This window comes from Orycteropus afer, unplaced genomic scaffold (assembly GCF_000298275.1).
Source record: "Orycteropus afer afer isolate SDZICR_OR568_19922 unplaced genomic scaffold, OryAfe1.0 scaffold00016, whole genome shotgun sequence".
In the NCBI taxonomy this organism is placed as follows: Eukaryota; Metazoa; Chordata; class Mammalia; order Tubulidentata; family Orycteropodidae; genus Orycteropus; species Orycteropus afer.
Genome location: NW_006921603.1, coordinates 9,058,441 through 9,085,314, shown reverse-complemented (window position 1 = coordinate 9,085,314; position 26,874 = coordinate 9,058,441). Strand labels below are relative to the sequence as shown.

Here is a 26,874-nt window from a genome sequence, read left to right as displayed (position 1 = left end):
TCATGTTGTCAAGATAGACTAGTTAACCCTTAGAGAAGGGTATCATTCTTGGTAAAGGAGAGGCTCAATGATAAAGAGGAAGACCCTCAGTGAGATGGACTGACACAGTGGCTTCAACAATGGGCTCAAGCCCAGCAATGCTTGTGACGATGGCTCAAGACCAGGCAGTGTTTTGTTCTGTTGTATATAAGGTTGTTATGAGTGGGAGCTCTGGTGGCACAGTGGTTAAAGCATTGGGCTGCAAACCAAAAAATGTTGACGGTTCAAACCTACCAGCCAATCTGCAGGAGAAAAATGAAGCGGTCTGCTTCTGTAAAGATTTACAACCTTGGAAATCTTATGGGGCAGTTCTACTCTGTCCTATAAGGTTGCTATGAGTTGAAATTGATTCAGTGGCAGTGGGTCATGAGTCATAACCAACTCAAAGGCATCTAACAACAATATTAGAATCTTTTTTCTAAATTTTATTAATTTTGTTGTTGATAATATACACAGCAAAATATACATTAAATCAACAATATCTACAAGTACAATTTAGTGACTTTGATTACTTTCTTTTAGTTCTGCAACCATTCTCATCTTTTTCTGAGTTGTTCCTCATTAACTTAAACTCACTGCTTGCTAAGGTTCCTATCTATTCTTTTGAGTTGCTGTTTTCAATTTGACCCCCTGTATATAGTTCTTAAAAGAGTATAATGTTTAAGAAAGACGTTTTTTTACTAGTCACTCTCAACTATTGTTTGATTTTAAGATGATTTCAGGGGATATTTTTGGTTTAAGGCTTCAAGATTATCTCAGGGCAACAGTTTCAGGTATTCATTCACCTTTCATGGCTCTGAAAAGTCTATGCTCCACGAGAATTTGAAATTCTATTCTGCACTTTCTCTCTTTAGATCAGGATTCTTCTACTGAATCTTTGATCAAAATGTTCAGGAATAGCCGCCACACACCATTCAGTCCTTATCTCATGGCAAAGGAGGCAGTTGTTCGGATAGACAATTAGCTACATGTTGCATATCCTCCTATTCCTGACTCTCCTTTTTCCTCTGTTGCTTCAGGTGAACAGAGACCAATTGCTGGGTCTTGGAAGGTCGCTTGCAAGCTTTTCAGACCCCAGGCACTATGTAACAAATTAGGAGGTAGAACAGAAGCAGTAAACATATTATTAGGCCAATTAAGTAGGACATCCCATGAAACCATGACCCTAAACCTCCAAATCAAGGAGTTAAATCCCATGAGGTATTTGACTGTACAAAAGCAGCCTCAGCTGCTACTGCTGTATTTTTATTTTTGGTCACTGTTATAAATATATCTATCATACAACATTTGTCAAATCAACTTTTTACAGGTGTACAACTTATTTATAGCAATTACAATAATTGACTGTGCAATCCTACCCTTAATAAATGGATTGTTTCCATCACCATTATCCCCTTTTCCCTCTCTCTCTCCTCTGGTAACCACTAATAAACTTTGGTCTCTATATATCTGCCTTTTCTTTTCTTTTTATATAAGTGAGGTAACATAACATTTGTCTCTTGTGATTGACATATTTCCCTCAGCATAATGTCTTCAATTTCCATACATACAGTAGCATGTATCAAGACTTCATTTTTCCTACTGGTTAAGTAGTATTTCATTGTATGTATGTACCGCATTTTGTTTATCCATTCACCTACTGATGGATATTTAGGTTGTTTCCACATTTTGGTTGTTGCGAATAGTGCTACAATGAACATGGGCTACAAGTCTCTTTTTGAGTCTCTGCTTTCAAGTCTTTTGAGTACACACACACACACACACACACACCTAGGAGTGGAATTGCTGAGTCATAAGGTAGTTCTATTTTTAGTTTTTTCAGGAACCACCATACCATCTCCCACAATGGCTATACTATTTTGCATTCCTATCGGCAACAGATGAAAGTTCCAATTTCACCACATCATCACAAATATTTTTTTAACCTTAGCCGTCCTGAAACAAAACAAAACAAAACAAAAAACACTACCATCAAGTCAATTCCCACTCATAGGAACCCCATTGGGTTTCCAAGGCTGTATGTAAATCTTTGTGGAAGTAAATTGCCTCATTTTCCTCCAGTGGAGCAGCTGGTGGGTTTGAACCACTGACCTTGTGATTAGTAGCCAAATGCCTTACCCACTACACACCAGAGCTCCTTTTAGCCATCCTAGTGGGAGTGAAACAGCATCTCATTGTGGTTTTTATGTCTCTCTGATGGTTAATTTTCCTGACCATCTTTTCAAGTGTTTGACGGCCATTTGAATGTCTTCTTTGGTGTAATGCCTATTCAAGCCCTTTGCCCATTTTATGATTAGGTTATTTGTCTTTTGTTTGTTACATTGTTAAAGTTTTATGTGTATTTTGGTTATTATATTCTTGTTGACTATATATCCAAAGCTATTCTCCCAGTTGGTAGCTTGTCTTTTCACTTTTTGGGTTAAGTCTTTAGATAAAAAAAAGTTTTTAATTTTTATGAGGGTCCCATTTGTTTATTTTCCCTTTTGCTGTTTGTACTTCTGTTATTATATTAAATAATCTATAACTGAAAGCTAGGCCTGACAGCATTGCCCTTGCTTGTTCTTCTAAGAATTTTACACTTTTAGTTTGCACACTTACAGCCTTAATCCATCTTGAATGTGTTTTTGCATATGGTGTGAGTCATTGATCCTGTTACATTTTTCTGCATGTGGAAATCTAATTTTGCCAGCACCATTTATTGAAGGACTTTTCTTTCTTCATCAGATGGACTTAGTACCTTTGTCAAAAACCAGTTGACCATAGATGTGTGGGTTATTTCTGGACTCTCGATTTTATTCCATTGGTCTGTGTGTCTATTGTTTTCAGTACCAGACTATTTTGATGACTGTAACTGTACAATATATTTTAAAATCAAGAAGTGTAAGTCCTCCTATTCTGTTCTTGTCTTTTAACCTTATTTTTGCTGTTCAGGCCATCTTGCCATTCTATATAAAATTGAGGATTGTTTATTGTTTCTGTAAAGAAGGCTGTTGGAATTTTGATCAGGATTGCATTGAATGTATAGATTGCTTTGGGTAATATTGACATTTTAACACTATTAAGTCTTCTAATCCATGATCATGGGACATTTTTCTATTTATTTAAGTCTTCTTTAATCTCTTTCAGCAGTGTTTTATAATTTTCATTGTATAAGTCGTTCACATCCCTGGTTAGATTTATTTCTAGGTATTTTGTGGTATTAGAATTTGAAGCCAAATCAATCCTTTAATTCCAAAGCCAATGAGCTTTTTACTACATTGGAGCAACTTCCTCACAAGACCAGGTCTATCAGTTAATAATGAGTATGGCTGCAAATGACAGAGTACCCAATTAATAGCAACTTAAAGAAATGGGAGGTTTATTTTTCTCATGTAACAAAAAGTCTGGATGTGGATAATCAAGGCTGGTGCAGTTGCCCTACAATGATAGCAGGGACTCGGGTTCTTTCTTTTTTCCACTCTGCCTTCCTTAACATGTAAGCCTTCACTCTCATGCATGTTGACAACGGTTGTAAGATGACTATTCGTCCTGGAATCAAGGCCTCATGTCCAAAAGAAGAAAAGAGAAAAGGGGCAATAGACTTAACATGCCATTTGGGTCTGTCCTTTTTACAAACATTTTCTAGAAGGCCCACCAAGAGATTTTTACATATATTTTTTCGTATTGACCTGTGTCACAGGGCTACCCCTCAATGTATGAATAAAGAGGGGTTAGCTGGAGTAGGAGGCCCCGAGTGGCACAAACACTGGTGAGCCCTCAGCTACTACCTGAGAAGCCCATTGGAAGAAAGGCTTAGAGATTTGTTTCTGAAAGATCATAGTCATTGAAACCCTCAGGAGTGCAGTTCTACTCTGAAATACACAGAGTTAATTGCCATGATTTGGAATCAACTTGACTGGAACTGCTTGGAGTTTGGGTCATCCAACCAACAACGTCTGCTCTGTCACACACTTTTGCCTGAAATACTTTCATGTGGCTGCCTAATTGCTTTCTGAAGCTCCCCAGAGCACTCAGTACTTTTTAAGGGTTAAGAATGTGTTTTACATCCCTTCTGCTCTACATGGTGCTAATCCTAGAGCTGGTCTCAGAAAGTGCCTTCACTACAGATTGACTGACAGAGAAGAAGAATTTCAGAAATGAATGATGAGGGAAGACCCAACAGAATCACAGGACCTGTTTCTGGGGTCCTCAGAGCCAGCTGAAGCCTGCTGCATGTTTAGGCCGCTAGGGCATGCGGGGCCCACAAAAAGGTAGGATGACTGTGAGCCATTTTAGTCTGTCCAACTCAGTGAAGGGGAAGAAAAAGCATGAGGTGAACCTGTATCTGTTTTTGTAATCTCATTCAAATTTATCTATAGAGAGGAAATGCTGACACAAATCATAACGACATTCTTTTTTAAGCCTGATTTCCTTTGATTTATTTTAACCCTCTTGATGCTGAAGCCAAGTTCCCTTACGCTTACATCTGAGAGGACCATCATTATGCCAGGCAATTGGGGAAATCTATGAAGTGTTGGAAAGTCTCCTCCTCTAGAAATACTCCTGGGGCTCTAGCAGTGTCAGACATGCTGCAATTTGAGGTTTACTCCTTTAGGTCAAAACCTTGCCTTTACTTGATATCACTCCACCCCCAACACACACATTTTAAAAAAAATATATACATGTATATATATAGAACTACAGAGGCATTTAAAACAGAAAAAAGTCCATCATGCCACTAACCAGGTAATACATGTTGACATTTTAACAAATGAAAGTAATTTATTTACGTATTTAAAGACTCAAATAGTAGAGCAAAATATTTAAAATGAAATGTAAAAGACTTCATTCCTCAGCCCTGTGCCTTTGCCTAAAGGGAACAACAGATAATTTTTTTTTATATGCTTTCAGAAAATTTGTTTATGCTTACACCAATATGCATGTCAGTCTGTCTATCTATCTACTTATCTGTGATGATTAATTTTACATATCAACTTGGCTTGGCTGTGGTGCCCAGTTGTTTGGTCAAACACTAGACTTGATATTGCTATGAAAATACTTACATTGTGATTGACATTTAGAATCAACTGACTTTAAGTAAAGCAGATTACCCTCTATATTGTGAGTAAGCCTCATGCAATCAGTTGAGTGCCCCAAGAGATTTCCCGAGAGAGAAGGAATTCTGTCTCAAGACTGTACTGTAGAGGGTGGGGCATGATTCAATCAATCATGTCCACGTAATGAGGCCCCAATAAAGGCTCTAGACATGGAAGCTCCATGGACTTCCTGGTTGGTAATAGACATGTGGAAGGGTAGGATGTCCCTGTTTAGAAAAGATGCTCTATGTGGAACCCTCTTGAACCTTACCTGGGTCTCTTCCTTTGTATCCTTTTTGCTACAGTAACAATAATAAACAAACAAAAAATATTAAAGTGTAGATATCCTGCCAGAGTTTCCAGCTTGCCACTTGACCTGTGACTTTTGGACATAATCACTGAGTCAAATTCTTAAAATTCTCTCTCTCTCTCTCTCTACATACATATGTAAATACTTTAGAGAGAGAGAGTATAGAGAGAGAAAGAGAGAGAGAATATATTTATCTCTATCCTTTTGACTCTCTCTGAAGAACCCTGACTAATATACTATCATCTGTATATCCCTCTAAAAATTACATAAAAGGGATAATGCTGTACATACAATCCTATGCCTCTTTTCCTGATTTCTGCACATACAAAACTACTTCATTCTTTTTCATAGCTGCATAGTATGCCACTATAGGGGAGCACGACATTTTACAGAACCCATCCCTTATTCTTGGGTGTGGTAGTTAAGGTTATGTGTCAGCTTGGTGGGGCCTGGTTTTGAGTGGCTGGGTAGCTGGACGCAGTTATTCTCCATGATGATACTGGTAATCAACTCCATGGTGAAATCTACTGTGAGCAGCTGAGTAGCTGTCTTAGGGATGTAGTTTGCTTCCGGTATGTAAGAAGATGCTTTGAGAAAGGTCTTGAGCTTTTTGGCACATCTGGATCCCGAGTTTGGCTGACTCTTCATTTCAATGCACTGCCACATTGTCTGCCAGATATTGAGACTGTTTCTGGACTTGAACTAGTGAGCTGCTATGTTGCTTGATATCTTGGGACCGTGCCAGTTTACTTGTTGACCTTGGGTATGTCAACCTCAGCTGTCAGCAGCTGCCTGAGTTAAGAGATGCTTCTAGCTCCAGTGGGGCAGGAGCAAGAGGCAGAGCTGAAGCCCAAGGTCAAGGGACCTTTATCCAGCCCCTAGAGCTGGCACTTTGAACTCAGACTTCTAACCTCCAAAAATGTAACAGAATAAATCCCCATTTGTTAAAGTCATACATTTGAGGTATTTTCTGTTAGAGCAGCACTAGAGAACTAAAACAGTGGTTTACATCCTTTTTTTTTTTTTTTTGCTATCACAAACTTCCACAGTGAGCATAATTGCACATTTGTCTCTTGACCAATGTTTGTTGTTCCCAACAAGTCAATTCCAATTCATGGCAAGCCCATATGTGCAGAGTAAAACTGCTCTGTAGAGTTTTCAAGGATGTGACCTTTCAGAAGCAAACTGTCAGGTATGTCTCTCGAGGAGTCTCTGGGTGGGTTTGAACTGCCAGCCTTTCCACTAGTTTTCAAGTGCTTCCTCATTTGCACCACTCGGGGACTCCTGACTGATGTTTGCAAGTAGTAGGCAAGTTCCTAGCAGAGGAACTGCTAAATTAAATGACATATGCCTTCAAAATCACATGGATTTTGCCAAGTTTCCTTTTAGAAATGAACCAGTTCACCAGCCCCTGCACCCTGACATATTTCTATATTTACTGACTAGTTTTTATTTCACTTTTTCATAGTTTGCTACTGGTATGCTTTGTCCTTTTTTTTTTTTTTTTTCCTATTGAAATTTCAACATTTTTCTATTTTATTTGTATGAGCTCTTTGGAAATGAAAGAAATTAGCCATTTGCTTACCATAGGACTTATGGATATTTTCCCAACTTGTCATTTCTCTTTTCTTTTGGTTTATGGTATATGTGTGTGTGTGTGTGTGTGTCTGTGTATTTAATTCCTATTTTTATATAGCCAAATTGGTCAATCTTTTCCTTTGTGACTTCTGAGTTTTGGATCCTGTGTAGAAAGGCCTTCCTCATTCTAGGAGTATAAACTCATTCATTTATTCTTCCAGAAATTTTTTGTAGCTTTTTTTTTAGATTTAAATCTTTGGATCATTTGGAATTGATGTTAGTGATATTATAAGTGAATAAGGAGCCAGCTTTATTTTTCCTCAGTCAGCCTGTTGATTTGAAATGAACACCATTTACTAATCCTTTTTCCTCATTGTTTTCAAGTGTCACCTTTCCATATATTTCTCAAATGAATTTGATATCATTGATGGACTCTCCATCCTCTTTCACTGATCTATTTTATAAAACAAAACTGTTTTAATTATTATAACTTTACAATAGTTTTAGTATCAGACTGGGCTAGTTTTTTTTTGTGGTTTTTTTTTTGGTGCTTTTTTCCTCCAAGTATTTTCTAATTCATCTTCATGTTTAGTTTTACCAATGGCCTTTAGTATCACTCTGTTAATTTAAAAATTTATTATTTCAATTTAATTTATAAATTAATTGGCAAGAACTGACATCTTCCCTTCAAAGACCATAAATTTTCAATTTTTTTAAAGACATCTTTAAGTCTGTCAATTACAAAGATGTTTTTAATAAAGGTTCTGTAAATTACTCGTTATATTATCCCTAGGTTTCTTTTTGATTGCTATTTAAAGTGAGATCCTTTCTTCCACCACTTTTAACAACGTATGGTTTAGGAAAACCTATTGACTTTATATATTTACTTTGCAATTCATTTCTCAGAATTGCTTTATACTTCCTGATCATTTTACAGCTGAGCTTAGCATTCTCTATTAGAATGTAAATTATCCTGCAGGGGTAATATTTTTTAAATCGTTTATTCAACAAACATTTGATTAAAACCAGAAAAACCAAATCCATTAACGTGGAGTGAAATCAGACTCACAACAACTCTATAGGATAGAGTAGAACTGCCCCATAGGGTCCCCAAGGCTGTAATCTGTAGGGAAGCAGGATGGTGGTGTGTTTAAACCTCCTACATTTCTCTTTCAGTTAGCAGCCAAGCGCTGAACCACTGCAGCACCAGGGCTCCCTTATATTTGTTCAGTCCTATTTTGTTTGAGTTTGTGCTATAGCTGTAATTGTCAAACTTTCCTACCTAGGCACTTCTCCAGGGGCCTTACAACCACTGTCCCTCTGCTCTCTCCGTTCCTGAAACATCCTATGTTCCTCCTTGTTTGTACAACTTAACATATCTTATTTCTTCATGTGTCACTGCTCAGATTTCTGCTTAAAAGACAAGACCTTCCTGAGCCCTCGGTGGTGTTCCCATCACCCTTGCTATGTGTTCGATAGCTCTTTGACGTTGTCTTTTGTAGATGTAACATATTTGCTGTCATTGTTGTCAGGTGCCATTGAGTTGGCTCCAACTCTTAGTGACCCTATGTGCAACAGAATGAATCACTGCACAGTCTTGTATCAGCCTCACAATCCTTGCTATACATGAGCTCATTGTTGCAGCCACTGTGTCAATCTATCTCATTGAGGGCTTTCCCCTTTTTCATTAACCCTCCACATTACCAAGCATGATCTCCCTCTCCAGGCCCCTTCTGACAACATGACCAAAACAGCTGAGACGAAGTCTGGCCATTCACATTTCAAGATCTGCTTTCCTCTCCGCACTTCCAGCTCCCTGAGAAGCAGGAAGGCACTGCCTCCCTCAGTGCTATGGAGTCCTGCACTGCACACATGCTCCATGATGATTTATTGGGTTACAGGCTAAAGAAACAGGCTGCAAGCTTGACATTCTTTAATGCCTTTGGTTTTCTCTTAAAATTGTGAAGAATATTCTTTTATATTACATTAAAAAAAAAAAGTTGTTGTCCAATCAGTTCTTACTCTTGGAGACTTGTGTGTTGCAGAGTAGAACTGCACCATATGGTTTTCAAGGCTGTGGCCTTTTGGAAGCAGATCACCAGACCTTTCTTCCAAGGTGCCTCTGGGTGGGTTCAAACCACCAATCTTTTCATTAGCAGTTGAGTATTTAACCATTGGTTTCTCTGAGGGACTCCTATATTACTAGTAGATTTGTGTTGTTTTCAATATAAAAATAACATATTGTTTAAATTATATTAAATTAACAGGAGGTGGTCATGGGTAAACTGTTAGAGATTTAAACTCTAATCCTTAAAAAAAAAATGCTGATGTAGTTTCTCAATGGAGTCCTTGTATGGTACCAATGATTAACACGCTCAGCTGTTAGGTTGTAGGCTGTAGGTTCTAGTCCATCCAGAGGCAACTCAGAAGGCAGATCTGATGATTTACTTCCAAAAAATCCAGGACTGAAAACCCTATGGAGCACAGTTTTACTCTGCCATACATGGGGTCACCATAAGTTGGATTCGACTCTATGGCGACTCTTTTTTTTTAGTTTTATTTAAATGATATTGTTGACAAGGATTGCTTTCCCAAAACAGTCATTGTGGGGAATCAGCATGTGCTAGTTTGAGATGGGTGAAGGGCCCTTACCATTTATACTTTGTTGTAGGCTCTTCCCTCCCACCTGCATGAAACAGGACACAGAGGCTGAGGCACGATGGAATGTTGGAGTGTTGGAATAGGATGACAGCCAGCAAAGGAAGCGGCCTGGCACAAAACATGCTTAGATTTTGTGAGGCCATGTGCTGTGAATGTATGATGAACAAAAGATGAACTTCCTAAAGATGCAGGGTGGTTGATAGACCCAGAGAAACTGAGAAAGAGCAGTCACCAAGAGGTCAGATAGATAGAGCCCAGGGGATTGGGTGCATGCTTCACAGTCTCGGGACCAGGAGGTGTGAGGAGTGAATTGTGCTGCTTCAGTTCAGAGTGGAGGTTAGGTACAAGACAATGGAATGCGATGGACCTAGCTCAAACCTTGGCTGTTTTACACACTGCTAGGGCACTGCACTCGACGGCACATAACAACAACAACAATAACAGGGCACTGCACCAGTCTTTTTATGGGAAATGCACTAGCTTTTTTATGCCGTGGTCAACATATTGGTGAAATAGGGATGATAATAACACAGTACCTGTCTTTGAGGTCATTGGGAGGATTACACAGGATAGTTCATTTGAGGTTTTTAACAAGGGGCTGACATGTGGGAGGAATGATGCCTCTTGGAGTTGTACAATGCAGAAATGCTGAATACTAACAAAATGGTAACATTACCTGCCTGGAACTTAATTGCTTATGAAATGTTTTAATGTCATGACAACACTGAGAAGAAGACCAGGCAAGGATCATTCATCCCCATTTCACTGATGAGCTAACTGAGGTTTGGAGAAAGCAAACCCACATGTCTTTACTCCACATATAGCATTATAAGCCAATTAGTTTATTTATAAAGTGTGAACAATTTCACATTTTTGATAATATGTCATAGTATATCAAATCATATCCTTTCTAACCATATTAAATATTTTGCCATTTTGCTTCAGATTTTAAAAGTAAGGAAACGTTACAGACAGTTCAAGGCTATCTCCTCCCCCATCACATTCTCCCTCTTCCATCCTGGAGATAACCTGATATTGATGTTCCTATTCGTGTTTTATATATTCATTCAATATATCCATTAATAGTATGTACCGTATTGTTTTGTTTTTCAAATTTGGACCCAAATCAATAAATCTTATACCATGGAAGCCCTTTAGTAACACGCTTTGTCACACTCAACACTAAGTTTTCGATGCTTATCCACATCACTACATGTTGTTGTTATTAGGTGCTGTCGAGTCAAGTCTGACCCATAGTGGCCCCATGTGACAGTAATACTGTCCTACAGGGTTGCCTAGGCTGTAATTTTTACAGGAGCAGATTGCCAGATCTTTTCTCCCACAGAGTCCCTGGAGTCAATTTCAAACTTTCAGTTAACAACCAAGTGCTATCGGAGCTCCTTATATTGTTGTTAGGTGCCATCCAATTGTTCTGACTCGTACGACCCTATATACAACAGAATGAAACACTGCCCTCACAGTTGTGCTATATTTGAGCCCATTGTTGCAGCCATTGTCTCAATCCATCTCATTGAGGGTCTTCCTTTTTTTCACTGACTTTCTTCTTGACCAAGCACGATGTCCTTCTCCAGGTACTGGTCCCTTCTGATAACATGTCCAAAGTATGTGGTGTGAAATCTTACCATCTTCACTTCTAAGGGGCATTCTTGTTGTATTTCTTCCAAGACAAATTTGTTTGTTCTTCTGGCAGTCCATAATATATTTAATGTTCTTCTACAACACCATAATTCAAATACATCAAATCTTCTTTGGTCTTCCTTATTTTTTGTCCAGCTTTTGTATGCGTATGAGGCAAGTGAAAATACCATGGCTTGGATCAGGAGCACCTTAGTCCTCAAAGTCAAGTCTTCAATTTTTAACTCTTTAAGAGGTCTTTTGTTATAGCTTTGTCTAATGCAATATATCATTTGATTTCTTGACTGCTATTTCCATGGGCATTTCTTGTGGATCCAAGTAAAATTAAATCTTTGACAACTTCAGTCTTTTCTCCATTTATCACTATGTTGTTTATTGGTCCAGTTGTGAGGAATTTTATTTCTTCATGTTGAGGTGTAATCCATACTGAAGGCTGCTGTCTTTGATTTTCATCAGTAAGTACTTCCAGCCATCTTCACTTTCAGCAACAAGATTGTGTCATCTGCACATCACGGGTTGTTGATGAATCTTCCTCCAATCCTGATGTTTTGTTCTTCATATAGTCCAGCTTCTTGGATTATTTTCTCAGCATACAGATTGAATAAGTATGTTGGAAGGATACAATCCTAACACACACCTTTCTTGATTTAAAAAAATGCAGTATTCCCTTGTTCTGTTGGTCTACATATAGATTCTGCATGAGCATTGTTCACTAAGTAATCCATAATTTGTTATGACCGATTCAGCGCAATACCTTTACATAGTCAATAAAACACAGGTAAACATCTCTCTGGTATTCTTTGCTTTCAGCCAAGATCCATCTGACTTCAGCAATGATATTCTTCTTTTCACACCCTCTTCTGAATCTGGCTTGAATTTCCGCCAGTTCCCCATCTATGTACTGCTGCAATCATTTTTCAATTGGTTTTTGCAAAATTTAATTTGTGTGTGGTATTAATATTGGCTGATAATTTCCACATTCTGCCAGAGAAACTTTCTTTGGAATGGGCACAGATATGGATCTCCTTGAGTCAGTTATCCAGGTAGCTCTCTTCCAAATTTCTTGGCATAGACAAGTGAGCACTTCTAGCTTTGCATCTGTTTGTTGAAACATCCCATCTAGGATTCTGTCAGTTCTTAGAGCCTTATTTTTCACCAATGCTTTCAGTGCAGCTTGAATTTCTTCATTCAATACCACTAATTCTTCATCATATGCTACCTCTTGAAATGGTTGAATGTCGACCAGTCCTTTTTGGTACAGTGACTTTGTGTATTCCTTCCATTTTCTTTTGATGCTTCCTGCATCATTCAATATTTTGTCCATAGATTCCTTCCATATAAATTGAAGTTTTTTCTTCAATTCTTTCAGCTAGAAAAATGCCAAGCATATTCTTCCCTTTTGGTTTTCATACTCTAGGTCTTCGTATATTTCATCATAATATTTTACTTCGTGTTCTCAAGCCATCCTTTGAAATCTTCTGTTCAGCTCTTTCACTTGATTTCTTACATTCACTTTAGCTACTCTCCGTTCAAGGGCAAGTTTCAGAGTCTTATATAACATCAGTTTTGACCTTTTCTTTCTTTCCTGTCTTTTTAATGACCTTTGGCTTTCTTCATGTATGGTGTCCTTGATGTCTACCCACAACTCACCTTGTCTTTAGTCATTCATGTTCAGTGCATCATATCTATTCTTGAGATGGTCTCTAAATTCAGGTGAGATATACTCAAGGTCATCTTTTGGCTCTCATTAACTTGTTCTAATTTTCTTCAGCTTCACCTTGAACTTGCATATGAGCAATTTTGATGATATGTTCTGCAGTTGGCCCCTGGCCTTCTTCTGACTGATAATATTGAGCTTCTTCATCATCTCCTTCCACAGATGCAGTCAACTTGATTAATGTGTATTGATACAAAGATAAATAAAATATTCATTTTAACTACTGTGTAACCAAAAACCAAACCATTTGCTGTAAAGTCTGTTTCAACTCATGGCAATTCCACATGTTGCCATAGCCTTTTCAAGGCTGTGGTCCTTAAGAAGCAGATTGCCAGGCCTTTCTTCCAAGGCACCGAGGTGGGTTCAAACTGCCAATCTTTCAGGTAGTAGTCATGTGCTTAACTTAACCACAGTGCTATGCAGGGACTGTATATTAACTTAACCATAGTGCTGTGCAGGGACCGTATATTATTGCATTTATTCCAAATTATTTGTTTGTGTATTATCCCATTCTATTTATTTATCTGTTCTTCAGTGATGGACTGTTATATGTTGTTTTCTATCTATGTGTGTATTTCTCTGTTGTTTTATGTTTATGTGTGTATTTCTCTGTGTGTACTGACAAGTGTTGTTTCAATGAGCACCTCATACTTACTCCTAGTAACCCAGGGGTGAGTGTTCTCAGTATATACTTAGAAGTGCTTTTGCTGAGTGTATAGCAAGCACATCTTCAGCTTTAGTGGACTTAGCCAAATGGCTTTCCAAATATTGTGCTAGAGTTATTCTCAGGCACCTTATGGTTTTATTGCTATTGTGCATGGGAATTTTTTAAAAGTACTCTTTCAATTGCTGCTGGTGGATAAAAATGTCATGGATGCTGGTATTTTAATCTCACATTCAGCAAATTTGCTGAGCTCTGTTGTTCATTATAATAATTTATATGTAAACTCTCGGATTTTCTGGAAAGATAATCATATTGTTTATGAAAAATATAAATTTTATTTCTTCCTTTGGATATTTTATACCTTTTATTTCCTTTTACTGTTATATTATACACTCCTATGTTAAATAAAATCAGTGATGTGTAGAGAAATCTTTGTGTTCCTAATTAAAAAAAAAAAATGCCAAGGCAGACAAAACTTATAGATGGTGATAGAAATCAGAATAGTGACAGCCTCCTAGTTGGAGTGGGTCAATTGACTGGAAAGTACGATGAAGGTATGCTCTTCTGAAACTAAATATATTGTATTTTGATCTTGATCATGGATAAAATGGATACACACATTTATCAAAATTTATTCAACAGTACATTTAAGATTTTATTGTCATTTGCACATTTTCTTCCTAATTTCCAGGAGCTTCACATGTATTAGAGATTAGCCCTGTGTGCTGTGAGTTGCAAGTATGTATTCCCAAAATATGATTGATATTTGGGCTTTGCTTACTTTTTGCATAAAGAAATATTGTTTTCATGTAGATAAATTTTCAAACTTATATAGTTTCTGAAATTTGAGTAACAGAATAGCTTTTCCTACTTTAATTTATATTCTCCTATGTTCAAATTTTTTTTTTAATGTTTCCTTTTTCTCCCATTAGATCTTTGATCCCTTTTCAATTCATCTTTCTGTTGTTTGAGGTATGGAGCCAACTTTATTTGCTTTCCAGATGGCTTTCCAGAATTCCCAAGACATGTTTTTCATTATTAGAATTTATAAAGTTTCACCATCCTTGTATTTCTAGGATGAACTCCTCTTGGTCATGATGTAATATTATTTTTAATACATTGCATATATATATATATATATATATATACATTTAATATAAGTGCTTGCATATATATATGTACATATGTATGTATATGTACATATATGTATGTTTACATTTTATTAATATTTTGCTTGGGATTTCTGCATCAGGTTTATAAGTGACTTGCTATCACTTACAAAATCACAAAATAAAATATGTTTTATTTTCTTTTTTCACTGTCTTTTTTGGGGTTTGGTAACAAAGCCAAAACAAACTCATAAAAAATATTGGGTATCTTTTCTTCTCCTTCAGTTCTCTGAAACCATTCTTAAAACCATCTGGGCCTGATGCTTTTTTGGGGGGATATATTTGACAATCAAATTTTTAATATATGAGTTTTATATTTTTTCTTGGAGTAATTTTTTTAACTTACATTTTTTTTTCTAGAAAATAGTTTCTTTCATAGACTGAAAGAAAGTCTTAAGTTTTCCAATTTATAGACTTTTAGGTCATACTGTTGTTGCTGTATGCCCGAGTCAGACTCAATTTATAGCAACCCCTCCTTGGGTTTCCAAGGTGATATCACTAGGGAAGTAGATTGTCCCACCTTCCTTCTGAGGAGTGGCTGGTGGGTTTGAACCACCAACCTTCTGGTTAGCAGTCAATTGCCTTAGGCACTATGCTACTAGAGCTCTACTCTCTAGAAATATAAAAAGTGTCTATTGCATCTGTCTTTCTTTCCTCATACTGTTTATTGGCACCTCTTGCCTTTTTCACCCCATTAATTTATAAATAACCCTAAGACATCTGACTCCACCTTGTTTGAGTGAGAACTTCATTTCAGGTTCAAAGTGGGAGTTAAAGCAAGAGAGGAAATCCAAAAATAAAAACATATTTAAGGAAAAAAATCTTCTAATAGTAAAGAACAGATACTACTCATTTTGATTTGTCATCAAAAGTCCATTTACGATTCATTTGCTTCAAGAGTAAAATAGGAGTATGTATAGTATCCACATCATGAGATGACACGAGGATCAAATGAATGTATACTGGAAAACTATTCAAAACACAATCTGGCACATATGGACTTTTCAGTCAATGTCAAGGTTTTATTTTTAACAATATTAGCTGTTGTTTTTATTTTTATCATTATGTGTAGATTGGATATAAAGCAACAGACCCAGGATTAAAGTAGTAGGATCAGGGCACTGAAAATATGTTTTTCGGGGTAGGTTCAAGAACAGAGGTGGATTCCTCCTACTTGGTTTCCAGGCCCTTTACTTTCTACGTGGTCATCTCCTTCATGCTGAACACCCTATCTCCATGAAACCAAACCAAACTCACTGCCATCAAGTCAATTTCAACCCATAGTGACCCCCATTAGGTTTCCAAGTCTATCTTTCTTCCATGGAGCTGCTGGTGGGTTTGAACCACTGAACTTTTGGTTAGCTGTCAAATGCCTTAACCACTACACCCTTCAGAGCTCCTTCTCTGTCTCCATAGACAAATATTAAATTACCACAGAGTGGAGCAGTGTGCCTTGAAATGGCCACAGACTTCTGGAAGTTACATTCAAGTCTCATGCAATCAGATTTAACATAAAAGGCTGGGCTGGATTACAGATGCCATAATTATAGATTTTTTTTTTATTGCTTTCTCCATTCATTCAATGGTAGAGAGTGCATCATCTATTAATTATTTAAATGCCTATCATGTGTAAATCTGAATGAAAAATTATGGTAAGTCCATAGTCACCACTAATAAACAAAGTTTTGCTAAGAAGAGGAACAAGGCTGACAGCTTTAGTGTTCATGTCAAGTTTTATATGCAGATACTATCTTCAGGCAAGTCCATCCATATGCACATTGGCTAACCGGGCCTTCTAGAGCTGTACTATCCAATATGCACACATGTGGCTATTTAAATTAAGACAAAATGAATCAAACAGTCAGTTCCTTCATCACACTAGGCACATTTCATGGGCTCAGTAGTTACACATGACTTGTGGCTACTATACTTGGGCAATTCCAAAGTATAGAATATTTCCATTATTCTAGAAAGTTCTATTGGACAGTATTGTTTTACAGGGAATAATTAAAGTAGTAATAATTCTTGTATGGGTGCCTCAGGGAACAGATCACCTTGTCCTTTCTAGTCTGGCTGTATGCCTATGGTTATGGCTAGCATGATGAAAAACAGTTTGTTGTTTTAAGCAAATTAAGCAAATCCTTTGGTATTTTATTTATCCTGGAATTTGCTTGGCAAAGTGATCTTTGTATTGTCAGGAGATGCCAGAATTCAGGAATTCTGAACTAGAGAAATCCAAATGATTGTTGTTGTTGTTGTTGTTGTTGTTATGTGCCGTCAAGTCGGACCCGACTCATAGCAACCCCTCCTTGGGTTTCTGAGGCACTATCCCTACGGAAGTAGATTGCCCCATCTTCCTTCCAAATGATTACAGTATTCCCTAGGTCATTCTTGAAGGATGTTGTTGTTCTTATGCCGTCGAGTCAGACTTGACTCATAGTGACCCCTCCTTGGGTTTCCAAGGCAGTATCACTACGGAAGTAGATTGCCCAACCTTCCTTCCAAGGAGTGGTTCAAACCCACCAGTCTTCTGGTTAGCAGTCAAGTGCCTTAGGCACTGTGTTACCAGAGCTCTTCTTTTCACACATCCCTGGCCTGGGTCCCCCCACCCCCTTCTGCCATTTATATGTTTGTTGCTGTAAATGATCACCCATTTCCTGGTCACTATCAGTCCTAAAACATTTGTCAACTTTGGCCACTTTCCTAAAATACATTACTGAGCATTTCATTGCCTTTGCTTTGAGTGACATCTGTAGCAAAAGCACCCCCTTCCCACCAGTATTTGTCAACCAGGCCTGGTAACAATAGATAACTTATCATGATGTTTCCTGTTGTGTATGAATCAGGTATCAGATCTACAAATGCTGAATGTGTCATAGATGGAAGAATGTTCTTCTGATATACTCATAGCAATTTATATGATATGGTGAAATATACATGAATCATAATGAAAGCAAGGAGACTGTGGGGCTAGGGTATCCTCCCATGTTTGTGGGGTACCAGATTAGCAAAGGGTGAGGCCTTGCTGCTACACCCCTGCTAACTAGCGAGGTGTGGGTAGGGCCCTCCAGGGAGTCAATTTATGATGAGAAAAGGGGTTCTGTGACTTGAATTAAAAAACATTTTCCCCCAGAGTTGTGATGACATGCTTGTAGCAGCATATTCTCTCCTGTCTATTCAAAGTGCATTTTGACCAGCAATGGAGTCAGAGCCAAGGCACTCAAGGAAGTTCTGGACCCCATCACCAGGACCCACTGAAGGGAGTGCACAGGGTGCCACTTTGTGAATGCCTCTTTTCCACTAATTAGCTGAGCAAAGCCAGGGAATCTGGAGGCAGAGGATCAAGGGAAAGAGATCATGAAATCTTTTTCTATCACCACCAGGTCTATGATGAAAATACACACACAGAGCTCAGAATATACTGTTTGGCTAGCTTTTGGGGCCTTCATGGATATCCCCCTACCAACCCTCCCTTTTACTCCACCACCAAATCCATTCTTCCTAATTACCTCTGAAATGTGTCCACTTCTCCCATTTCATAAGCCCAATTGAAATGACTACCCTCTTGTCCTTAGATTGCTCTCCTCATGCCCACCTACCTCCAGCAATCTGCCTTCACACAGTAACCAGGGAGTGAGTTTTAAAAAGACAAATCTGAACATATCACTCCCTGCTTAACTCTCTATTTGCTTAAGATTAAGACTAAAATGTTCAGCCTCATCTATCAGTATCTGGCTACACTTCCTAACCTTACTTCCATCTCATTTCCTCAAACTTGTAATTATGTTTCAGCCACACAAGCATTTTTTAAGTCCTATAAACCAAACTCACTCCTGCCTCAGGGCCTTTGCATTCTTCCCCTAACTGCCTCTTGCCTAGTTAACTCATAATCATCCTTCATGTATCAGTGTAGTCATCACTTCCTCTTCATGCCTCACCTTGATCATCACACTGCTGTCCCCTGGAACTAGGGCATATTGAAGTTTTGCATTTATACGGGTAACTAGTTGATTAACAAGTTTTCCTATGAGACTTATAAGTTCCAGAGACAATGTTTATCTTTTGCTCACCATTGTATTATTCCCAACTCCTAACCTGTGCCTAGCAACTGAGACATAAGTAAGCCTTTGATGACCACATAAATAAGCATTAACATTTACCTGCCAGGATAGATGCATGGTAGCCAAAGGAAGTGCACACAGTTAAAAAAAAAAAAAAAAAAACCTGGGTTCAAATCCTGAGTCTTCCATTTATTTGTCAGGTGATCTCGAGAAAGTTGATTTAACCTGTCCAAGCTTTGGTTTTATCATCAGTAAAATGGACATAAGAATATTTACATGAAATTGTGAAGGTGGGAGATGATATATGCCAACTGGACAGCTGGGGGGTTCTCAATGAATGACAGACATCATCATCACTATTCCTGTTATTACTCAATGTGGGACAGAAAGTCCTCTGGTGAGGCCACCAGGCTCCTTAGCAAGTATTGACAGAATTAGTACTCACACCCAAAAGGAAACAGATAGTAACATTTTTTATTAAATATTACAGTGGATCAAAAAGTACAAAATATCTCTTGCCTGCTATGTGATTGGGAAACTATTGGCACGTAATACAGTATCAAAAGCAGTAATAAGTACAATTTGGAAAACATACAAAATTGAGTGTTTATAGTTGGCTCAGCATTCTTCTGGTAGTGTTTAAAGTAATGCAAAGGTTACTCAATAACCTCTCCATTAGGAAATTATATAATATCACTGGGCCATGTTGCTATATACAAATAACCAACTTACAGAGCATAGAGGTTACATAGCTGGAATCACCAAAAGTATACAATATTTACAACACAGGAAAGTTTAAAAAAGTATAAACAGCCAAGAGATTATGCTGCTATTCTTCAGACATATTTCAACCATGGGGAGACAAGCAGAATATCAAATACATCAACAGCCAACACTGGAGTTTAAGTGCTTAAGATAATCATTGCAATGGTGTGGGTCTCACCAGGGCAAAATCTTTCCCATTTTTCTTTAAAATTGGGACAAGAGTAAAACTGGACCAAATGGGACTTGGCTGACCACCACCAAATGTGACTTTGTGGAACAACAAGTGAAGAGAAATAAATGGTTCTCTTTGAAGGCACACTACATAAAATATATATATTTTTTGTGGGACCACCTTGAAATTTCCATCAGACACACCAACACAGTGAAATACAGTACTTGAGAATTCATGCACCAGGTCAGAAAGTTGTAAAGTCAACACTGAGTTTTAACAAACCCTTCTGTATATGCCCTGATAAACAAGTGAACTTAAGAGCTTCTAGCTAGAAAATAAATAAGTCAGTCCTGTGGCAAATTTTACAAGTTCGAATCACTTACTAGAATACTTAATTCTGAAACTCGGTTGGGCTCTGTTTTTGTGTTGCGTTGCCAAAAGTTAAACCAGAAGTTGCATGGAAAAGTTTCAAAAAATATTATTCAAAATCTCCAATAAATCACATACTTAGTGCATTGTGAATTGCAACATTTCTTGGAAGCCACACTCAGTAAATATATTTATGACTCCATTGCCAATTAGATTCCACAGTTTCCTTTACAAAACTATCAATAACAATGGTTTGGTTGCACAAAGAAAGGGTTGTGCAATTCCATTCAATAATAAGGCCCCTTGAACTCAAACAATGCAAACAAAGCCCTATTTAAGACTTTTTTTAAAAAGTAGTTCTCAGCCAATGAAGAATTCAATGCTCTTTTTTTGAAAGATTTCCAAGATTTCTGTTCACACTTTTAAAGCAAGTAACACGCTGCTTCTGTTGGGAATGTATGCCCTCTCACTTCTCTTTATTTGTCCTGATGGTTTGCTGAGGGTATAAGCTTCCTCAGACAGAAACAGTGAGTCTCCTCTCGGAAGAGATGAGAGAAACAAAAGCTGGACTATGTTAACATTGTTTGAAAATGGTGTGAGCGAATTCCAAAGTGATGAAACCAGACTGAAATCACTGCTTTGGGGAAAACACATGTCCCCTCTTCCAAATGAATAGGTGAGCTCCACAGGGCCAGCCTCCATTGTCTTTGAGAATCGAACTCCTACAAACCAGGTACAATCTAGTCCCTGTCTGCTGCAGAACCACCCGAGTTTCCTTTTTCTTCCATGCCCTCCGATTCTGTGACCATTCGATCTAGTGCAACTTTCTTACATGTGTCCTAGCTAACAGTTCGCTAGCTGGAATTGAGACTTTTTCCCCCTCTACCTTGTGCAATAGCAGGATAATCTGCACTCACACATTTATAATCTAAATTCTACTAGTCTATTGTTCTATTAAATATATATATATATATATATATATATATATTATTCCACAGGAAGGTAAATAATTAATTGAAGCAAATGGAACTCTTAACACTGGATTTCTACATTCTTTTTTTCCACCTTTGGATATTAAGTATGTTACATGGTATATTTGGCTTCATATCATGGAGACATTTCAATACAAATGGATGGCATGCATGGCTTTGTTTAAGAGCCGTAGTTTCACTGTTATCAGTTCTGATTATTTTGCAGTCGAGTTACCTATTTTGAAGTTGAAAATTGTCATCAATTTTCATGGAATTAAATATCTCAGAGGTAAAAGACTCAGTTAACTATGGTCCTACTGTCTACTGGTAGTGTTGGGGAGGGTAGGCTGGGAGTTCATCAAAGCAGTCTTCAGCAGGAATGGAACTTGGAAAGAAAATCCACTTTCTGGATGGACTGACTTTAATACACTTAGAAAATGTGTCCACCTGGATGGTACATCTTGATAGCAAATGGGATAAAGTGGCAAGAATGACAATACATGTTCTCCACATCTTTTGACTGCTTGAACAGCTTGACCATTTACTTCTGACAATAAAAGAAATCATAAAGCAGACTGTATTGCCAGGTGATTTAAAAAAAAAAAAAAAAGAAAAATTAAACAAGCCACCTTATGCGTGTGCACATGCACAAAATTCACGGCCCACAAACCCAAAGGTGATGACTTGCTTTTGAAATGGGTGATCCGGTATGCCACTTCTCTCCAAAGATGTGACCTGGGAGGCTCTTCTCAGGATGAAGCCAACTCAATGGAGGCAATGCTGCTATCTGTTCCTCAAAAGACCCCAGCCTAGGAAAAGCATCTGAGGTTGAGGCCTCCAGTTGCTGGTTCTCTTCTGGACTGTTCAGCTCCATTCTGTTCCCAACCCCCTTTCCCAGACAATTTAAAGGGATCAGTGCCAACACCAATGTAAATCATTTTGGCTTCTGTTCTAATTTCTGAAATTCCTAAAATATCTGTGCAGCCCACAAATATGTCCTCTAGACTCTTGTTATTCAGCAGCTTGCTGCCAATGAGGTTTTTGTTTTTATGATTCCTCTGGTATGTAGGACAGTTTCACAGCCTAGATAAGGTAAGTACAATGCTCAATATTTTCACAGAACCCAATACTTCAAAGCAAAGCATTTGGCCAGGTAAGCAGTGTATAAGCTCTTTCAACTATGCCATTTATGAGGAACAAAATCCTTAAGTTGCAGATCTGCAAAGGAACGCTCTTTGCACTATGGTGTTCTTGACTGTTTCTTTCCCAATTGTTCCACTAGAATCAGTTGCTTCAATTTGTAAACAATAACTTTACCACCCAAAGCTGCTCAAAATGATAAGATGTAGAAAAATGACAAACATACATCAACAACTAGGTCAGTCAGCCTTTGAAACAAAAACAAAACAAAACAAAAACAAAGACCTGCCAACAAAAATGATAATGTTTAATTAAAAAAAAAAAAAAAAAAAGGAATTGGGAGAAAACGAAACTACCTGTATATAAATTAGGTGAGCAAACAGTGATACGGGTAGTTTTAAGAAGCAAATATATACAGTCAATTTAACAGTGTTTTACTTCTCTGGATTGTTTAATAGTGTCAACAGGAAAAGTCTATTGAAGTTTCACTATACATTGCATTGATTGAACCTTGGAGAGTTTGATGAAAAGAGGGGCATCCCTTGGCATACATTTGCCAGCCTCCTTGCCCCTTCTTTTGAAATGCCTGCCTCTTTTTTTGCCCCAGAATGTTGCTAACCATCTGAACTCAGATGGGGTCCTGAAAGTTCTTCCTGTATAACCATAAATCCCTTCTCAGAACCCACCTGCAAAGCTGAAATGACCTGGGGATGCCAGGGCATCCATATTGGAAGGGGCTCACAACTGGCCAACCAAGGCAGGAGTCACCCTGGAAAAACCAGGCATGGCCACCTCACCTCTTGGCCCCTTTGTCTGGGACTGCTCTCACCCACAGATTAGAAGGAATACTGACTTCTAATTCTACAAGACATCCTCCCAGGGTAAGCAGTGAAACTCTGTTAGCCACGCCGTTTGGGGACTTGGCAGAGCAGGGCTTACAGTTTTGTACTGGGGTGTACGGATGACAGCTGGGAAGATGGAAAGGCAGATTGAGGATTTATAGCAGCTAAAGGGTAAATGCTGTTGTGCAAAAGGTCACCGTATGAACTTCCTACAGGTGTGGCCGCGGCCAAGTGTCTGTACAACTGCTGGGAATTTGTCGGCGATGTGAAGATTCCTCTTTGCATCACAAGCGAGTGGAAAGCCAGGGGTTGCATGAGTGGAGAAAGCACAGTCTGGTTTTTCAAGTACTGCAGAGAGTGAGAATACCCAGCCGGGAACCTTGAGTTGAGGCCCGAGTTACACAGGCTCCCGGAATACAAACCTGGGAAGATAGGTGAGGAGAGAGGAAGCTTGTGGCCTTCCGCCCCGCCCCCAGAATGCCCACTGTGCACAGCCTTGCCACCATCACTCTCCTGGTCAGAGGCCTTCTCCTTCCCAGAAGCCTCCTTGGATGTGTCCAGGGGAGACACTGCCCGGGCTTTTTTGCCGGCAATGACCAGGTCCAAATCTTCCAGGCTGCGCTTTATGGGACGTGCAGAACCAATGTTCTGGGGGCTTACTTTCCGATGCAAGATAGGGTGGACCATGCCTTCCACCTTCCTGAAATTCTCCAGTCTCACATGGTGAGGCTTTCCCGATCTTGAAAGTGACTCGGGGTACTTTTTAGGGGCTGACATGGTCATAGGCGATACCCGGCAGGCTTTGGGGTGACAGTCTCGACTCTGGCTGTTTATGACCTGGAACTGGGAGACACTTTTGTTTTCCTGGGGCCCCGTGGCCGAGTGGGCCAAGCCCAGGACCTTGCCGGTTGGTTTGTGCGGGTTCTTGGGAAGGCTCAGATCCGTTGGCTGATCATCTGTGGGGCCTTCTGCTGCGGCTGATTTTTTGTCTTGCAGATGTAGAGATGTGAGATAATTAATGTGGAGTTTATCTTGGTGTTTATGTGAAGGGTAAGAACTATTTTCCGATTCCCTGTACATGTCCCTGGAAGAATATTTGGACGTCTGCTCGTTATGAAGATGGTGTTCGGTGTGTCTGTAAAGGCTGTGGAGATGAGGAGACGAGTAGAAATCGGCCAGGAAGCTCGGCATGTGGGAATGGGGGAGTGCCCTTTTCTCTAAGAGTTTCTCCTTGCCCTCCTGGATCTCTTGTTTAAGGACGTAGGAGTCAGCCAGAGGGCTTAGGTGATGCTTGGAAAAGCTGCACCTGTGGGCATCTGATCGACTCAGTTTGTCATGCTTAAAAATGTCATTGATGGTCTTCCTTTCCTCAGAGGGCTTGCTTTTGAAACTCTGGACGTGCTGGATCACAGATGGCCGGTTGACCGCCATGTGGTCAGCACCATGGCCATGGTGGGCCTGTGACAAGCCTGAACACAAGTCGTCCCTGGCAATCAGCTTCTTTTTGCTGATCAAAGGGGGTGGGGAGCCATATGGGTAGCTGCTGGAGAGGCTGGCCCCACTCACTTGGGACAAAAGCTTTTTCTTGGCCAGTGGGGACATGATGCCTGGGTTGCCTCTTGAGTAGAGGAGGGGAGTGTAATTGAGCCCATGGTTCTCATTCATGGGCCCGGTCAGGTCTTTGTCCTTGAACATGTCAAATGACTGGACCACCAGGACTTTTGGGGTCTGCTTGAGTGCATTGTGAATGTCGTCACTGCCTAGCTGGTCCACTTTTACAGTGCAGTTGGCAATATAATCTGCCATGGCTGGCAACTTGCTATCTTCTACCTCATTTGGGTTGGCCAAGGGTGGCTGTGTGGCGGGAAAGCCAGAGAAGGATGCATCTTGGAGTTCACTGTCGGAGCTTTCTGTAAAGCAGCAGGGTTTGGCATCTTGTTTTGAGTCCACAAGGACACTGGGAGAGGTGACTGACTGTTTGCCAGCCCCTGGGATCACAGCTGGGTCCCTTTCTGGGGCCAGAGGCACACTTGGGAGTGGAGGTGCAGGTCCTTTCTCTGCCCCGTCCTCTGCTGCCTTCTCACTACTGGAACCTTGTTCTGTTTCACTGTCTTTTTCTGAGTCTGCTCTGGATGGTGGGGGCCTTGCTGTAAAATCTTGGTACCCTTCCACTTTCTTCTTCGTGTCTGCTGCTGGGAGAGGTTCAGTAACACTTTTCTGGTTTAAAGTCTCTTGTTCCTTCTCTTGCTCTGACGAAACCTGATAAAACATTTCAAAAGACAGTCAGAAGGAAGCCAAATACCCTGACACATTTTGCCATGAAATAAAATACTACACACAAGAGTTTTTCTTGAAAAGATGCTTGTCAATCAACTCACAGAGTTTCTGTAAAGCTTTATTACTCCCCAATCATAGCTCTAAACAGAGAAATCTAAATTACAGAAACATTAGGAGGAATATGCATATTTGGTTTAGTCCCTTATGAGATACCTATCAAAATAGCAAAGTGTTATGTACTGATGGTATACAATCATATCACTCCTTGATTCTAATATATAGTTTAATTCTGAGGTTGTCTTCTTGTCAAATCAGTCAATTATCCAAATGCGTTTTAAATTACATGTTGTATTTTATGACACTACAGAGAAAGATTTTTTTAAGTGTCTCTCTTTCAGAAACCCAACCAACCCCATGTCAACAACAAACAGCAAACTTACTTTAACTCCTTGCCTTTCCTTGAGAGAGCAGTTCCCTTCCCAATGTGTTCAATATGATGCACTGGTAATTAGTGATGCTTAAGTGCTAATAATAATTTCTCTCTGTGCCACATGGCATGCAGACAATGCTAAAATATTGAAAACTTATGCAGATGTAATAGCAGCCTCCCTACCTGAGAGGGAGACGATACTCTAAGTCATCCTAAGGCTACGGCAACACACATTTCTATTAAAGCTAAAGATGAAGTTGTCAAGACTCAAGCAGTGAGCACCATTATAAATGTAGCTTTTCTGTTCATTGAAATGAATCATAGTCAACAAAATGGCATTCTTTATGTGTCTCTATGGACTGAGGTTGTGGGCACAATTCAACCCATTCAGTGCTTTATGTAGCCAAGTGAACTTTGATCTTAGAAGGTTATTATAACTTTCCATTTGTGATTCAGCTAATTGATAAGCCCTTTCAAAATTGCTATCATTTTTGTCCTGATGTGTCTTAGTAGAGGACAGTCACAAAACAGTTGTATTCAGTTTTTTTTTTTTTTTTGTCATCCACCTCATCCCCTGAATTTTGTTCTTCTCTGTTAAGAAGTATCCACCATAGTAGCATCTCTGGGAAAGAGTGAGAATGGTGAAACAGGGATGCATAGGAACAAAGAATTTAAGGAACCACACTCATTTCATAGGCGCTCCTCCCCAATCCACTTAAAGACATCCCTGTTTCTTAAGGATGTGTTATTCCTAAGAGCCTTTGTTTATCATCTTTATTTTCTTTTCTTTTGATAATGATAGCCACATTCTCTAGTACAAATATCATTACTTGTTCTAAATTAACAGCCATCATTGCTCTCTTGAGTTTATATATTACTATATGATACATGAAAATACAGAAAAATGACTAAGGCAAGGGGAAAAGGCAAATTGCATTTAACTGTTAATTTCTGATGGGGTTGTAGTTTGATTTGGAC

At 39.0% G+C, this 26,874-nt stretch overlaps 1 protein-coding gene across 1 annotated transcript in view; it reads right to left on the bottom strand.

The window, feature by feature from the left end:
- Positions 1-23,282: 23,282 nt before the first annotated feature.
- ARID5B (AT-rich interaction domain 5B) overlaps positions 23,283-26,874 on the bottom strand; it is a 209,976-nt gene continuing 206,384 nt past the window's right edge. Inside the window, exon 11 of the mRNA XM_007958972.1 lies at positions 23,283-25,448. Within this exon, the coding sequence (XP_007957163.1) occupies positions 23,283-25,448 (2,166 nt within the window). The remainder of the gene's footprint in view (positions 25,449-26,874) is intronic.